This window comes from Alosa alosa, chromosome 22 (genome assembly GCF_017589495.1).
Source record: "Alosa alosa isolate M-15738 ecotype Scorff River chromosome 22, AALO_Geno_1.1, whole genome shotgun sequence".
NCBI lineage: Eukaryota > Metazoa > Chordata > Actinopteri > Clupeiformes > Clupeidae > Alosa > Alosa alosa.
In genome coordinates this window covers 4,685,944-4,702,410 of record NC_063210.1, presented here as the reverse complement: position 1 = coordinate 4,702,410, position 16,467 = coordinate 4,685,944, and the positions used below count along the sequence as shown (strand labels likewise).

The following is a 16,467-nucleotide window of genomic DNA, read 5'->3' as shown; positions in this document are numbered from 1 at the left end:
GGACTGAGAACACAGCCTTGGGGGGCCCCCGTGCTCAGTGTGATGCTGCTTGAGATATTGTTGCCAACACATACTACTTGAGGCCTCTGACAGAGGAAGTCCAGTAGCCAGTTGCAGAGGTAGGTACTGAGTCCCAGTTTGTCAAATTTGCAGATGAGTTGTTGTGGTATTATGGTGTTGAATGCAGAACTGAAGTCTATAAACAGCAATCTCACATATGAGTCTCTTTTTTCCAGGTGGGTGAGGGCTGGGTAGAGGACAGAGCAGATTGCATCCTCTGTGGACCATTTGGCTCGGTATGCAAACTGGAAGGGGTCCAGGGTGGGGGGGAGAATGGATTTGATGTGTGACATGACAAGTCGCTCAAAGCACTTCATGATGATGGGTGTCAGTGCCACGGGGCGGTAATCATTGAAGCAGGATGGAGCAGTTTTCTTCGGCACAGGTATGATGGTGGAGCTTTGAAACATGATGGGACGATGGCTTGCTTCAGGGAAGTGTTAAAGATGTCTGTGAAGACATCCTTAAGCTCCTCAGCGCAGTCCTTCAGCCATGACCCTGGGATGTTGTCTGGGCCTGCTGCCTTACGGGTGTTGATAGCAGCAAGTGTCCTCTTCACGCTGTCGGCAGAGAGGCACAGGGGCTGCTCGTGTGGAGGGGGAGGGGTCTTCTGTGGGCAAGTGTTGTTTTGTGCTTCAAAGCGAGCAAAGAAGCGGTTCAGATTGTTGAGCAGAGGGATGTTGCTCTCACAGCTTTGTGGCGCGGGCTTGTAGTCCTTGATGGCCTGAATGCCCTGCCATAGGCTTTGTGCGTTCCTGCTGTCTTTGAAGTGGGTGGTTATCTTAGGCTTTGTGCGTTCCTGCTGTCTTGTGAGTGTATTCCTTTTTTGCTTCCTTGATGCCACGGGACAGGTTGGCTCTCGCTGTTCTCATGCCAGCTTCATCCCCTCTGTAGGCTTTGTCTCTGGCCCTCAGCAGCCTGAGGACATCCCCTGTCAGCCATGGCTTCCAGTTAGCACGAGTGATGATGTCTTTTGTGTAGGTCACATCATCAATGCACTTGGTGATGTAAGAGGTTACAGTGTCTGTATACTCCTCTATGTCTGTCTGGTTGTTGTAAGTGGCTGCCTGCTTAAACATTTCCCAGTCTGTTGTGTCAAAGCAGTCTTGAAGAGCATCAGAGGCTCCCTCAGGCCACACTTTTACCTGCTTGCGAACCGGTTTGTTTGCATGCATGTTGTCCTCACACGTCTAGAGTATACGGCTCTGCTTGCTACAGCATGAGAGTGCCATCGTGTGGCTGAACTTTGCTACTGTAAGATCATGTGGTGAAACAGAAATTCAAATACGTCAACCTGACAACAGAAAATGAAAGTAAAACAATTCTCCGTTCCTGCATTCAGTCAGTGGAAATGGTAGTTAAACGCGCTCTTTTTTTGCATTAGTGTTATCTTGAAATAAGCCTCCATACGTTTCAGAACCACTTTAATGTGAGTATAGGCTAGCCTAAATAGTGTTCAGGTAAATCTTATAGCAATATAAATGCAATTCGTTGCGTTGACTAGCTAGCGTAGCGTGTGTGATTAGCCAAAAAATCGAAACCTTAGATGTTATGTTCTAGTGAACTTGTTTCTTATGACCATTAACATTACTGTTTTCTCTGCCTTTGTCTTCTAGGATTAGGCTAGAGAGTGTGATTGGCATTCTCCATTTCCATGAACAATGTCGGGGACACTTGCACTTGTGAAACCATATGTGTTTCTTCTGACTTTTGACGCTTTGCTGTGGCTATTAATTTGGCTTTCCGTCGTGAGTTTAGGTGTCACAAACAGCGTCGGTGTTACATGGCTATGGTGTTACAGGCTGGTATGTTGGGCTATACTTCACCATTTGGCGCTGTTGATCAATATCGAGAAGGGACAGCAGATGGTGCTGGTGCGATGGGTTGCAGCACTGTGTCTCCTCCTTCCCACTTACGAGACTGTAAAAACTTTGATTCCGTTCACCCTACAAAACAACTGCCCAGTTCCCGATGTCGGGATGGTGGCCCTGTGTGCAGCGGCCGCAAGCATGGCATGTCTGTTGTGGGAGTGGGTGTTCCATGACAAGGCGAAGGGTGATAGCGGAAAGCAAATTAAGCAACAAGAGGCCCGGGCACTGCTCATGAGGGTGGTACGTTATTCATATCCAGACTACCTTTACCTGGGAGCTGCCTTCTTTTTCCTCACCTTGACAGCTCTGGGTGAGTGTCCTTCTCACCACTACTTCTGCTGATTATAACAATACAAATAACTTACTCAGATATAAAGAAAAACTCACCAATGATGTTCCTTTTAACGAGAACCTGAAAATATTATGTTTACCCCAGTAAGTGAATTTAGAACATTTTGGCTAGATCACACAAAAGAGCAGGCTTTTGCTTAAAATGGCTTCCTGAAGATTGTGCATACTCTCATTTTCTCTTGTAGGGGAGACTTACATTCCAATATATATTGGGAAAGTGATCGATATTCTAAGTGGTACCTATGATCATGACAGCTTCCTCTCGGCGATTGGCCTATTGGGTCTGTTCTCTTTGGGCAGGTAATATAATTTAAAAGGACTCCGGATAATAGCTTTATTGCTCAGTACCATAACACATATCCAAAAGAGATTTTGTCCTCTGAAAAAATAATAATCTATAAACCTCTCTTTTTCAGTTCTCTATTTGGAGGCCTACGTGGAGGTATGTTCATGTGTAGCCTCTGTCGAATGAACAAGAGAATACGACACATGCTCTTTCAGAACCTGATACGGCAAGAGATTACCTTCTTTGAAGAAAACAAGCCAGGTCAGTGCATTAAGAATTTAGAGACATAGGCTACTGCATTCAGATATTGACATAGGCGCTGACGCACTTCAGTAAGCAGAACATATGAAGCGTTCTCTATCTTTGCCAGTCTTAAAGATGTTTAGAAATGTTTTGTTTCGACATACGCACGTGCAGGTAGCCTTTCATCACGGCTCATCTTGGACACCGATAAGATGGGCCGCTCGGTGGCCATGAACGTGAACGTGCTCCTGCGCAGCCTGGTGAAGACCACAGGCATGCTGTGGCTCATGCTGGGCCTCTCCTGGGAGCTCACGCTGCTGGCCTGCGTCGAGATGCCCCTGGCGGTCCTGCTGCAGAACTCCTACAACATGCTCTCACAGGTGAACGCACACATGCTGCAGCTGATGGCGTTCAGTTTAGCCATTCAGGGAATACTTACAACCGGACCCGCGTCACACATAGCAGGTTGTTTGCGCCATGCCCCTTTTGAGGGGAAAACATTCCCTCAGAACAAGCCAGAGTGAACCGGTAGACATGTACCAACCACACAGCTAAGAACCCCTCCCTGAGTTTCTTTTGCCTACCATGTCCTCAAAAAAAATCCTGACAGAAGAAAATTATGGCTACAAGCCATAAGAAGAGAAGACCGTATGACACTTCTGGTCACTGAGTGGGGTTGTTGCACCATGTACAGGAGACTGAAGGGACATGTTTTTATATTAATTGAATTAAGCTTTTGTAGGTATCTTTCACGGTCAACGATCGGCAAAGTGGTTATGTATTGAGTGGTCATATTGATTTGTGGTATTTTTGTGGTATTATTTACTCCTGCGATTTCTGTACCTAATTACGTTTATTGACCCTAATTTGCGTTGGAGGTAATGAGAGGGGTTGTTTGTTTTCCCCCCGAAAGGGGCGGGAACGTTTGTCACGAGTCAAGTTCCCGGATGTGCCGGTCTAACGTATTTTATAGCAATTCAAAGCAATGTTTTGTTCACATTTCACATGTATCTTACGAGTGAGCTCGTGCATACACATACTGTATAGGGCCGCACAGTGATATTATAATATAATAATTATGTAGTTAAACAAAGCAGGCATTATAACATGGTATCAGGTAACTGAAACTCTGTTTGCTCTTGCAACATTATTAGGTGTTATACAACAATTGGGTTCTATGGAACTATTTATTTGTTTCTGATTGGCCGAGAGACGTTCCATGAGTTGGAATATCCCTGGACATTTCAACTCAGACTTTGCACAGCTAATAATAAATCACTCCGCGATACAATGCGAAGATTTGACACAATGTTCTCATCCCAGCTCTCCACTATTTCTCCACTATTTTCATCCTTGTAACATGCATGCAGCAAACCTAGATATGAATGTGATTTCAGCCCGACTTTCAACATTTCTTTCAAGAAGACACGTAAACCACAAAGACCCGTAATGAGGGATCTGGAATGTTGGTTACCTAGCAACCAAGACGCTGTCTATTGAAAAGGGAACAATTTTTTGGTGCGTAAGAACGATGTCGAAATTAACATTTTTAAACAATAACGGGATGTTTTCAGATTATTTAGTTTTTGGTAGAATTGCTGTATAAAAGCAATATAGCATCTTCGTGGATCGTGGGATTGGTCATGGATATTCCCCGGGCTGTTGTTGGCTCGCCCACTCGCCTCCGCCTGTTATTAGGGCTACGGCCGAACAACACCCGTGGGAATATCCATGACCAACCCCACTCTCACTCGTGCTATATTGCTTAATTCTTTAGAAGGGTTGTTAGGGACAGAAAAAAGATCTCTAAGAGTTGTGTAAGTGGAGGAATTATGTGATTTTATGTGTCTGGGTATAATACGGCACTACAGCTAGATATGGTGCTGTGTTTTTTTTTTTACCAGAGATGAAAACTACATTCCGTTGCTTAGCAAGAGTTTATTTATCATTGCAACGCGTACAGTCTGAGTCACACATTGTGACACATGTCATGGAGCCTGAAATAGTATTTGTTCCCCCTGTTTTATTCCTCTTGAGGCTAGGAGCTATATTGCCACAAGCAGTTGCTGGGTAGAGCTGTCCTCAGGAGATATACAAGAGCTATAAGAGAGATGTACACAAGCTAGACAAGAGTTATGAGGAGATACACAAAAGCTCACCTTGTATTGCTTGCCTTGTGAGGATTTTCTCTCAGGCATACTCTGAGCAAAAGTGAGCAAGACTACTCTTGAGTTTGTTCTTAATTGTCAATGACATTATAGTCTAATAATAGACCTATGGTATTGCACTAGATACCGTGGACACTCACCCTTTAGTGGTAGAACATTATGTTCATTTTATTAAGTAGTAACATTAATTTAGGAATATGGTACGAAGTTGGTCAGTCTCTGTGTATTTTTATGGGTTAGATGTCCATAAAATCTCCATACAACATGGTATTCCGCTTTCAGACATTTCACAGTCCCCCCAGTTTGTGGTTCACTGATCCGCACATAGGTGGAGAGAACGATCCTATCCTTATTGCTCCTGTGGTCTGCTTGGTTAGTAAGTGCTTCTCGTCCCTGGTGCAGGATCTATCCCAGCAGCTGCAGGACTGCCAGGCGGAGACGCAGGAGCTGGCCGGCGAGGTCATCGGGGCGGTGCGCACAGTGCGCAGCCTCCACGCCGAGCAGCAGGAGCTGCGCCGCTACCAGGAGGCCCTCGACAAGATGTTCAACATCAAGAAGCGCAAGGGCATCTACAGCGCCGTGCATCTGCTGCTCAGGAGGGTAAGAGAGCCTCATCTAACCTAATCTCTTATTTTATCTCATCTAACCCCAAGGCAATGCCAGAGACCAGTAAAGGTAAAGAAATATAGCACTACCCTGTTCTGTTTTACTAGATGGCAAAACAAAATTAATGTAGTGGTTTGATATGTCAAATGTTTTTCCCTGAGTAAGACTTACAGAACAGGTAAAGTGCACACCTTAACAGGATGTGTATATGTTGTGTTAAACCAGTGACATTGGTATTGTAAGTGTTTTGTGCTTCCTTCTCTGCTATGAAACGTCCAGTATAACATGTGCCCTTGGTAGCATATTTTTACTACCATATTTATCTGGAGACCAGTGCCCATCAAGGCAGTTGGAACTAGAGGTCACTCCCTACTTTGTTTGTAACTTACTTAAGCCTTGTTTTGTATAGTTAGAGAATACTGGTGAAACCCTTGCTGGGGGGACACAAACATGTCCTCTCCTTTGATGGGCACTGGCCCATCATTGAAAAGAATAAAAGCCTGTTTCCTGATTTTACATCTTCCTGACTGAGTCTCCAGATACATATGGTAGTAAAAAATATGCTATCACCCTGAATGGACTTTGTCCGCATGTAGAGCCATAATCCTCTGATGTCTGCACAAGCAAGCAAATGCAAAGTGATGACAATGTTACTTACAGGTGTTAACAGCTACATTTCCAATAGTGAAGCGATTGCGGTGCTGCTCCCAGAGGCATTGCCTGAACAGACCAGTGAGCACAGGAGGGGCCTGTACTTTATGTTCATGGGGCACAAGGGAGATTTAATGTAAATGAGTCCTGGCCTCAATGGGAAAGATAATGGGACCACAAGCCAACTCATTTCAGAGTTCAGTAGCTTGCAAGCTGTTAGGATAATCTGTTATGCACATGCTCTGTATTCCCCATCAGCAGGATGCTTTACTGCAGTCGCCAGTTATGGTTACCATGGGCACTGGTATGTCTGCCACATAACAAACTTTCTAGAACAATCTACGTGCACATTTTCCATGGTGTGTAGTTATATACAGTATGTGTTGATGATAAACAAAGTTGATGACATTGTTGATGATATGACAATGTTGTTTTTAATCAGTCATTCAGGTCTCAGGTTGATTTGTTTCCTTTAGTTTGGGGTTTTGGAGTAACTTTTTTTGCAGTAACAAAAACTCCAAAAACCTCCAAAAGTACCAAAAAGTTAACAACCAGAAGCTCGCTCGATATTTCAAACCTAATTAGATGTCAGATGGGATCCATAGTCTTTGCACTTTCAGGTTGGCTCGTTTTGCCCCATTGAGTTTGAACAAGCGCTCTGATTAATCTCTCTGTCAGAGCGTATCTTGCACAGCACAGCTCAGCGCGTTCCGCTCAGGCTCTGTCCTTCTACTGGGCACACAGAAAACAGATGAGCTTAAGCTAGGCTCCATCTGAAAGAATGGGCGACTTAAAATGTATTTGCAGGTCTCTAACTCGGTGAAGGTTAGGTTGGTAAATTTGCAGGATAGAACCGTACTGATGCACTCACTGGGATTATTTTCAATTGTTTGTCAGAATAAGAAGAACAATAAGTTATGCACCATAGTGCTAACTTATTGAAAAAAGAAAGAAAAGCTAAGAAAAGCTAATTCACGCCTTTATCACTAGCAGGTTAGACTACTGCAATGCACTTTTCACTGGTCTTCCCAAAAAACATCTAAAGAAATTGGCACTCATACAGAACTCTGCGGCTAGACTTTTAACTAAGACTAAGAAGAGAGAACACATCACCCCTGTGTTGGCTGAACTGCACTGGCTGCACTGGCTCCCTATTTCCTATAGAATTGATTTTAAGGTTATGTTAATTACTTACAAAGCTCTGAATGGCATAGCACCTTCATATATCTCTGAGCTTTTAATATCTTATCAACCACAAAGGAAACTTAGATCATCCAATTCTAATCTTTTAATCGCACTCCAAAGTGCTCCACAAACAAAGTGGAGAAGCCGCGCTTATCCATTATGCCCCCAAACTATGGAACACCCTGCCTCTGTACATCAAGCAGGCGAAGTTCAGTAAATATTTTTAAAAAAAAGATCTGAAAACATACCTGTACAGGAAAGCTTTTAGTTAACTCATCTTATCCTGTAGACTACATTTTCAGATTATTCTACATCTGCTACTATTGAGGGGCTTGAGCCAGCCAGAAGCTGGATGGGCTCCCCTATTAAGTCAGGTTCTGCTCAAGGTTTCTTCCTGGAATATGGGAGTTTTTCCTTGCCACAGTTGCCATATGGCGGCTTTGTGGGGGGGTAAGAGGGTTAAGGCTGCCAGTCTTATGACGCCATTTTCTATATTTTGATATGTTGCTGAGTATAACATAAACAGCAAAGAAAAGTGATTGATAATGACTGACTGACTATTATTGTGTTACATGTTTCAAATGTAAAGCACTTTGAGCTGCATTCTGTGTATGAAAGGTGCTATACAAATAAAGCTTTATTATTATTATTATTATTATAGTGCAACATTCAGCAATGCATTATGTTTTCGGCTTGTCCGCCATCCATCCGTAAATATGTCTGAGACATTCTTGAGAATGCGATATCTCAAAACACCTTGAGAGAATTTCCTCTGATATAGCGTAAAGGTTCACTTGGATTGCTGTGGCCTTATGTTTGTCTAATTTATGTGCTTGCATGTGTAAGAACACCTTGAGGGGATTTCTTCAGTTTTTGTATTTTGTACATGTTTATACAAAATACAAACTCTTTGAACTACAATAAACCTATTGAATTTTGTCACTGTGACCTCACATTCTTATGAAGCTATGCATCTGGAACGCCTTGACTGTATCCTAACTGCATCTGAGCGAGTAACTGTCGCATGACATTAAATGCTCTCTGTCCACACTGAATCCGATGAATATGCCCTTCTATTGTGTTATATTTCTCGTTCAAAATAGCAGAGCAACGCAAACTACAGAAAGACAATAGAGATGGGGCGTCCAAAACAAATTCTGGTCAAAACGTCCCGCTGCATTGCGCAGTACAACACAGTGTGACTTTGTGTGAGAAATTTAATTAAACTGATTTTATTGCTAATGCTCGCTTGTGTGAAGGTGCACTACTGCAGCCCAGTAATTCTAGTTCCTAATGACAAGATACTGATTGTACAAATGATTGTACAAATCTGTTTGTGTGTGTCCTTGTGCAGACGGTGACAGTTGGAATAAAGGTCCTGATGCTGCTCGTGGGGCGAGCCCTCATCGCCTCCCAGCAGCTCAGCATGGGGAGCCTGCTCTCCTTCGTCCTCTATCAAAAAGACATGGCCACCAATATGAAGGTAAAACACACTCCTACGTGCAATTTCAAACCAACGGTGGGGTTTTCATCTACAAATAACTAGCCAACTAAAAGCCAACTGACTTGCCTGATTGGTTTAAAAGGCAGTATGCAAGAATGTCATAGGACCAATAAACTAGCCACCTTTCATCCAACTATCCACGTAGCCCTAGGTTGTGCTATGCAGCTCAGCTATCACAGCACAGCATCGCCAACTATATTACCTAATGACAGAATCCTAGCAAGTCCTTTTTCTGTGTTGCTTGTGCTATTGTTGGTCTGTGTAAGGTTTTAAACGTTTTAGTAGTTAGGTTGATAGTTTGGACTAAAACTCCTTATTGGTGCTTTGATGGGAATGACGTGTCTGTTTATCTATTCTTCCCATGACCATCTAAATGAAATTGAGGATGTTATAAAAATGGTGATTCCTTCAAAACACCTCAAGAACAAGTAATAACGTACCTTTAATGACCTTTAATATAAAATTGGGAGGCTTTTTTCTGGCACCCTTTTAACTTAAAAGCAACATGCTTTTAAGCAAAGTAGCTTGTGAAGTTTTTGCAGTGATGAAAGGTAATTGCACTGCCTGCACTCTCATATCTATTTTCAGCACCTGGTATATATCTATGGAGACATGCTGAACACGGTGACGTCATCTGTCAAAGTCTTCCAGCTCCTCGACAGGAAACCGAGGATGAAGGAGGAGGGTTCGTTGGCACCCAAACAACTGGAGGGCAAGCTAGCTTTCCACAAGGTCACTTTCTCGTACCACTCTCGCCAGGATGTCCAGGCACTGAGGGTGAGAAAAACAGGGGAATTCATAAAAACAGGAAGAGTTCCATCAGGTTGCCTGAGATGAATGATGGGCTATGGCTTTACTATAAATGAGAAATCTTTTCAATTTTTAAGGCTTTTAGCTGGTCACTTTTCTGTGTAGTTGATTTACTCCACACTCCAATACTCCAATATATCTTTCCTTTAATTATTGAAGTCCATTTAGTGCTTGAAGTTCCAAACTCTGTAACCATGGCTGCAAAGTTTTTTTTTTCTGTTTTTCATTTTTGGACTGTCTCCTCAGAATGTGACGCTGGAGATAGCTGCAGAGCGCATGACTGCGCTGGTGGGGCTCTCTGGTGGTGGGAAGAGCTCGTGCGTGAGCCTGCTGCAGCGCCTCTATGAGCCGCAGGGAGGGGAGGTGCTGCTGGACGGGGAGCCGCTCCACCACTACGAGCACCGGTACCTGCGCAGCAAGGTGGGCACACCAGCTCTCATTACCTCCCATTACCACCAGCTCTCCATTAACTACCCACATGTCCGCACTCTGGGAAGAGCCGTGAGAGAAAGCCATTTTCTCATCAATGCCACCACCAACATGGCTAACTTTGACTCTCTAAAGGGCTGTTGGTGTATGGTTACTTCATCACATTACACGGGCTGTGTGCTCCTCCAGCCTAGCTCTTATAGCCAGATACTGATGTGCTGAAGTATGAGCCTAGCTTGCTTGTAATGAGTAGAAAGAAACTTTATTTTCAGGTAAATAAACAAAACTTACATGCTGAACTTTTGATGAATTTAAAGTGGACTGCATGACTAATTTGTTCAGTGATTCATATGCTGTGGTTATAAAAAACAATGTCAGTGTTTCCCATACATTGACTTATTTGTGGCGGCCCACCACAATATCAACATTGACCACCACAGAATGATTTTCCAGGTTGTACTAAATTGTGCTTAAATCTGGTTAGTATCATAACCACGCTGCGGTAATTTGTTAAAAACTGTTGCATTCAAGTTAATTCTGCAAACCTACCACCACAAATAGAATTCAATTTGTGGGAAACACTGAATGTCCATGAAAGTACAATTACATGCTTTCGCAATCTAGAGGCAGTAAACAAGTCATGAGTTCTTTGTATTCTGTCGTTGGTTAAGTTAAAGGTTGTGCACAATTATCTATGCTGTTATTTTCTTCTGTGCAGTTTATTGGACTATGGATTTCCTTTACATAATATGAGATGAAAGCTGTTATTGAAGATGGCTTTCATAAAATATACCTTTGTTTTGCGTGTTGTGTTGTCCCCTTGTGAAAACTAATAGAAGAAAAATGTGTGTGTGTGTGTTCGTGTTCCATTTACGTGCCTGTGTTATAGAATTACTGTAACATGGCCCAAGGAAGAACCCATTCGATTTTTGGTGAGATCCATGAATTTAGTTTAACTTTCGCTGACAAAGGGAGATATACCATTTGTCTTTGGTGGAGCTGTTCAAATGCCCTTCAAGTTTAAAGTAATTTGAACTGGTCTAATGCAATTCCAGTTGCAATTCCAGACGCAATTAAAACAATTGTTGCATTAGACAGTATTATATTTTTTTAGCAATTAAAACCTATTGATAGCTGTATTTACATTCCTTTCTCTTCACAACCATAAATGAAACAGTACATAAGCAGTAACTAAATCTCAAGAGAAATGCCTTCTCTGTGGAAAGCACTCACTATGGGCTTTGCAAGTATGTTACAGTTGACCTTCTATCGAATAGGTTTTCACTCAATGCTAATCTAAAAGTATTTGAGGAAGAATTTGTGCAAGGAACCTGAGAGGGTGAAAATGTCAAAAGAAGGACATGGTCCTTTCAAAATGAAATGTTACCTCTCTGAACATGATCATCCTACTAATTGCATTTCCTCCTCTCCCTGTCTTTTGTTCTGATGACCTTTCTCCTCCCTCAGATGGCTGTGGTATCCCAGAATCCTGTGCTGTTCTCAGGCTCGGTCAGATACAACATTGGCTACGGCCTGAAGGGCTGCAGCGAGGAACAGGTGAAGGAGGCAGCAAAGAGAGCCAACGCTCACGACTTCATCTGCCTACTACAGGATGGCTATGACACAGGTTAGATACACACAACAGATGATATTCAATATGCAAACACAGTGCAATTATACATACACTATAAAGCACTGTATCTTGAATGCAATAATTATTGTGATCATTAAATCATTCTTCAAATACCTGTTTGTCATATACAGTATTTACTGAACAAAAATAGAAATGCAACAGTTCTGTCTTTTTTGAATTGTAAAATATATGTCACAAAAAAATATTTCAAATGAATGGCCACCTCACCTTTGGCAAGACAATACAGCACCTAACAGGTGTGGTATATTTGAACCAAACACCAACAAAACACCAGACCTCAGCAGGAATGAGGAATGTTGTTAGAGAACCCATCATGAGTGTGGAGGGGTATGGGTCTGGGATGTCATATACTACTGTTGAGCCTTCTGGAGATGTCATGGGCCTATTTCAACAACATACCAATGAAGGAAGGTGCCTGCTTGATAACCCCACTTAAATGCTCACAAAGGCTGCTCTGTTGGTGATTTTGTTTTGTTTTTGTTGCTTCGGTTCTTTGGTTGGGCATTCAGGCTATTCAGACAGTGCATGTCCATGTCCACCAGCTAACTGTGCAGTGACGTTGTATCCTGCGTCATGTGGTGTAATGTTTAGATAGCCCTGGTTGTTGATTGGCCACTGTGGGAAATCCCCTTTCTACAGCACAAGGAATTTAACACCTCTCTTGTTCAGTATAACAGATAACCACCTAACACAGAGTGTGTGTGTGTGTGTGTGTGTGTGTGTATTTAGAGGTATGGGATGAGTGAATGACATATGATAATGGAACAAATACTATAAGGCTATTATCATGACATGAGATGCTATAATCATGAAATGAGTTGCATCTGATTCCTGCCTGTATGTCTGTCTGTCTCTGTCTCTCTCTCTGTCTCTCTCTCTCTCTCTCTGTCTGATGCTCTTGGTTCAGATGTGGGGGAGTGTGGAGATCAGCTGTCTGCTGGCCAAAAGCAGTGCATTGCCATTGCCCGCGCTCTGGTGCGGAGACCTCAGATCCTCATCTTGGATGAAGCCACCAGCTCCATGGACGTCAATACACAGGAGGCTGTACGTGCTAGTTCTAGTCTCTCACATCATCTACACCATAGCAGTTTCAGCTCTCAGTTCACACACTATGGAGGTTCTTAACTGCACTGGAGAAAAAAAAGGGTGGAATCCTTTATAAATTATTTTTGGTATTTCTTTTCACCATCATGTTTTTTTTAGATGAATAACATTTTTTTTTTGGGGGGGGGGGTGTTCAAATGCAGGGGCCAGCCCAGTTTACGCTTCATTTTTCTGGCAATCAGGCTCCAGTAGGCGTAGTGGCAGTGCTGCTTTGTAATGAGCTCTTCCTGCAGATTTTCAAGGGGGAAACTAATGAAAGCTCTCTGCATACCTGCTTTCCCAGGTTAAGATGGCCTGCACTGCATTAATCAACACTACCTCCTCAATCTAGTCATGCAGTGAGGGAGGCTCATAGGTCAGGGTAGATTAGTAGTAAGCACTCAAGGTAAATTGCATTTTTCTTTGAAAAAAAAAACTCTGAATGTGTCAAAGATTTCAATGCAACAGCAGAGGCAAAAACAAGTGTTTGGGTATGGGTAGTCAAACCACTATTGCCACATTCTTCTCATACCTGCTACTGAAATCTCTTCTCAGTAAAGGTTAGCATCCTTCACAGTATCCTTATTCAGAGTACTGTGTGTCGCCGTGTGGTTTGCCAGGTCCAAGCGGTTCTGAACGGGGCCGAGGGCCAGACAGTGCTGGTGATTGCCCATCGGCTGCAGACAGTAGAACGAGCGGACCACATCATCGTCATGGACAACGGGGAGGTGGTGGAGCAGGGCACGCACCAGCAGCTCATGGAAATGGAGGGCCAGTACTACCGGCTCCGAGAGAAACTCTTCCCGGAGGACTGAGAGGGCTGGGAGTTGAAACCCAACGGCAGCTGGATCAGTACACACCTGGTCTTGCCAGGCCAGACATGGTCTTGTCGCTTCAGGACAGATACACATTTCAGGACAACTGTTGGTGGGTGATGGCAGATGGCTCTGCTGCTGACAAGGCGATGCCCACAGGCAACCTATCACTTCACAGAGGCACCAGTGCATATTGGGCAAACAGAGGCTCTGAGTCACTGAATCTGCTTTATGCATTGTCCTCTCAAGGCATTAGATTTGTTTAGACATTTTACACTCCATCAAGCTTCTCACATTAATGGTTTCCACTCACATCTGAGCCAGATTACCCCATGGCTGTCTGCATACAGAACATGGATTACAATACACAACACATTTCCGATCACATTTATCCCTGAGAGACAAGTAAAACCTCCAGAGCTACTCCTTCATGATAAGTCTCTTTCTCATCAAAATGCCATTTTATGCTGTGAGGTAGGAGGAGCTGCTGTGAAAGCATTTTTGAGAACAGAATACAAAACCTTTGAGATTTCTTTTGGATTTTTTTTTTCTTCAAACATTTGTGTGTGTTTCCATCCCACTACTACCATTGTACTCAAAGATATAGAATTTATATAGCATACATACACCCCTTTCTTCCCCCTCAATCTACATGGTATTACAAATGTGATGTCATAGACTGCATTCACTTAATCTTAATTTGAACAAAATGATTGATTGATTTTTATTTATGTAGATTCTACCCAAACTTTCATGGATAAAGCCAGCTTAAACCAGTTTATGCAGTGTTTGCACATTTTCATTGACTTTACACATGTGAGTTATGTAAGGGATAATGTATAGAACGCCGGTCATTATGGGGAAAATAAGTCCCGACAGGGCGAACCGGTTTCAGGGTTTCGCCCTGAAGGGACTTATTTTCCCATGATGACCGGCGTTCTCTCTTTACACTTATTTGTTACCGTTTCGTCGTGGCTTTTGCTGAGAAACAAACAGTTCGTAACACACGCTGAACTTGAATCAAACATTCTTTAGAACACAGCTGATCAACCGTCTGCTTTCACTTTTGAATGAAGTTCCAAGCACAAACTCCGTTGCCATTGACAGCGGTCATTCTTGTTTTCAGAGGTCCTTTCCCAAGAAATAATGACCGCTAGAACTTTCGGAAATCCCATTCAAGTCAATGGAGCATTCTACTTGCATTGTGAAGAGCCGTATAATAATTGCCATTATCATAGGCAAGGCAGGTAGAGAGAAGCGCTCATTTTTGTTGATTTACATTTTATTATGTGGACCACTCAAGCATGAGATACAAGAATATGTGGCAGGTTGCATTCACTTGTCAGAGCTGAATTTACTGGTGCTGGTGCTGAAATGGTTCAGATGCTCCCCGCCCTCTCTTGTCCTCTTCTTCCTCATTCTGTCTCCACCAGAGAACGGACAAGAGAAGTAGCAGGGAGAGGAAAGTGGCATTGATCTACTATCAGTCCAAACACCACACACACACACACACATACACACACACACACAGTCACAAACACAGCCTCATTCTTTCATTCTTGTTCTTCAAAGGTGGCTAAACCCAAGAAGTGGGTTTGATTTGTTGTTTAAGTCCCGGGCTGCAGGTGCCCATTTTCAAGTTGGTGTTTTGCAGCCAACATGAGAAGAGTATTTTGTATTTTGATATATGTTAGCACACACACACACACACACACACACACAGAACAAATAGGTAGACTGTAGTTTTAAAGGAAGGTGTGTCCTTAGTGTGTCCTATAGTTTGTCCTTAAATCTAAATTATTCTGTTATTTTTTGTGATGCAGTAAAGACGGATTTTTGTTATCAGAATTGTTGATTTAAATTTTGCAATGTTTCAGTCTGTGGAAAAAGTACCCAAAGCTAAGGAAACATGTTCCCTAGGCCCCTATGTTATGAAATGATAATGGAATCAGGAATTAAAGGCAACTTATACATGCTTGAAGGTTGTAAGGACCACTGGGTGTCAGTGGCATACCATCCTGATGATTGCAATCACCTAGAAAATGTTTGACATTCCAGGAAAAATCATATTTTATCCATCCAATTTGTTGCTAACTCCCTAACATTACGCATACTGTAATTATTTACACTTCAAATAAGAATTCTGTGCTTCAGTATATTTCACCAGAGAATTATATTTTACAGCACTTACTGCCTTGGTCTGTCTGTTCAGAAGGTGATGTGCAGCACACCTCACCACATGCTTCCTAAAGCACCTCACACATTAAATTAGCTTGATTGGCACATTTTTCTTGACCACTTTTTTTCTTACCCAGTCTTACCCCCCGCTGCTCGGTGGGCTCTAAGATCTGGTGTGAGTGCTGGCCAATCCATCACAAAAAGAATAGCAGCTGCCTCTTCTCTATTTGGAGGGCCGATTAGAGTCATTTTCTTGTAGGGGGAAGTAAGCTTCAGTCCGAAGCGTCCACCTATGTACAGCATGGTGTTGATTGATTGTGTTTCTTTTACCCTGGGTAAAAATCCCTTTCGCTATCACCAGATCATCCATGGCCATCAAGTCCTCCATGCTTGACAAATGGCACCATGCACTCCAGCATAGCTTAATTTGTTCTGTGCCTTACAAATTTCCCCCTCTGTTATTCAAAATGTCTGTTATCCAAAACCCTTTTCAGGTACCATTTAGATAGGCATATGCTGTTTTTGGCCCTCATGTCTCTTTCTATCCTGGTTAAATCTGTCTTCTCTCTTCTC

General features: G+C 42.8%; 1 protein-coding gene across 3 annotated transcripts; it reads left to right on the top strand.

Annotated features, from left to right (window-relative positions):
• Positions 1-1,327: 1,327 nt before the first annotated feature.
• On the top strand, positions 1,328-14,493 carry tap2t (transporter associated with antigen processing, subunit type t, teleost specific). Of its 3 annotated transcripts, none has more exons than XM_048233838.1 (12): positions 1,328-1,414; positions 1,677-2,241; positions 2,468-2,582; positions 2,699-2,829; positions 2,986-3,191; positions 5,382-5,579; positions 8,776-8,904; positions 9,514-9,702; positions 9,982-10,155; positions 11,632-11,791; positions 12,726-12,862; positions 13,522-14,493. In XM_048233838.1, exons 2-12 carry the CDS (start codon positions 1,722-1,724, stop codon positions 13,714-13,716), a joined length of 2,154 nt encoding a protein of 717 aa, XP_048089795.1. In that variant the 5' UTR covers positions 1,328-1,414; positions 1,677-1,721; the 3' UTR covers positions 13,717-14,493. The 3 variants fall into 3 exon arrangements, with proteins under 3 accessions (XP_048089795.1, XP_048089794.1, XP_048089796.1); XM_048233837.1 differs by having other exon boundaries at positions 1,380-1,489; XM_048233839.1 differs by lacking the exon at positions 1,328-1,414 and having other exon boundaries at positions 1,531-2,241.
• The last annotated feature ends 1,974 nt before the right edge of the window (positions 14,494-16,467 follow it).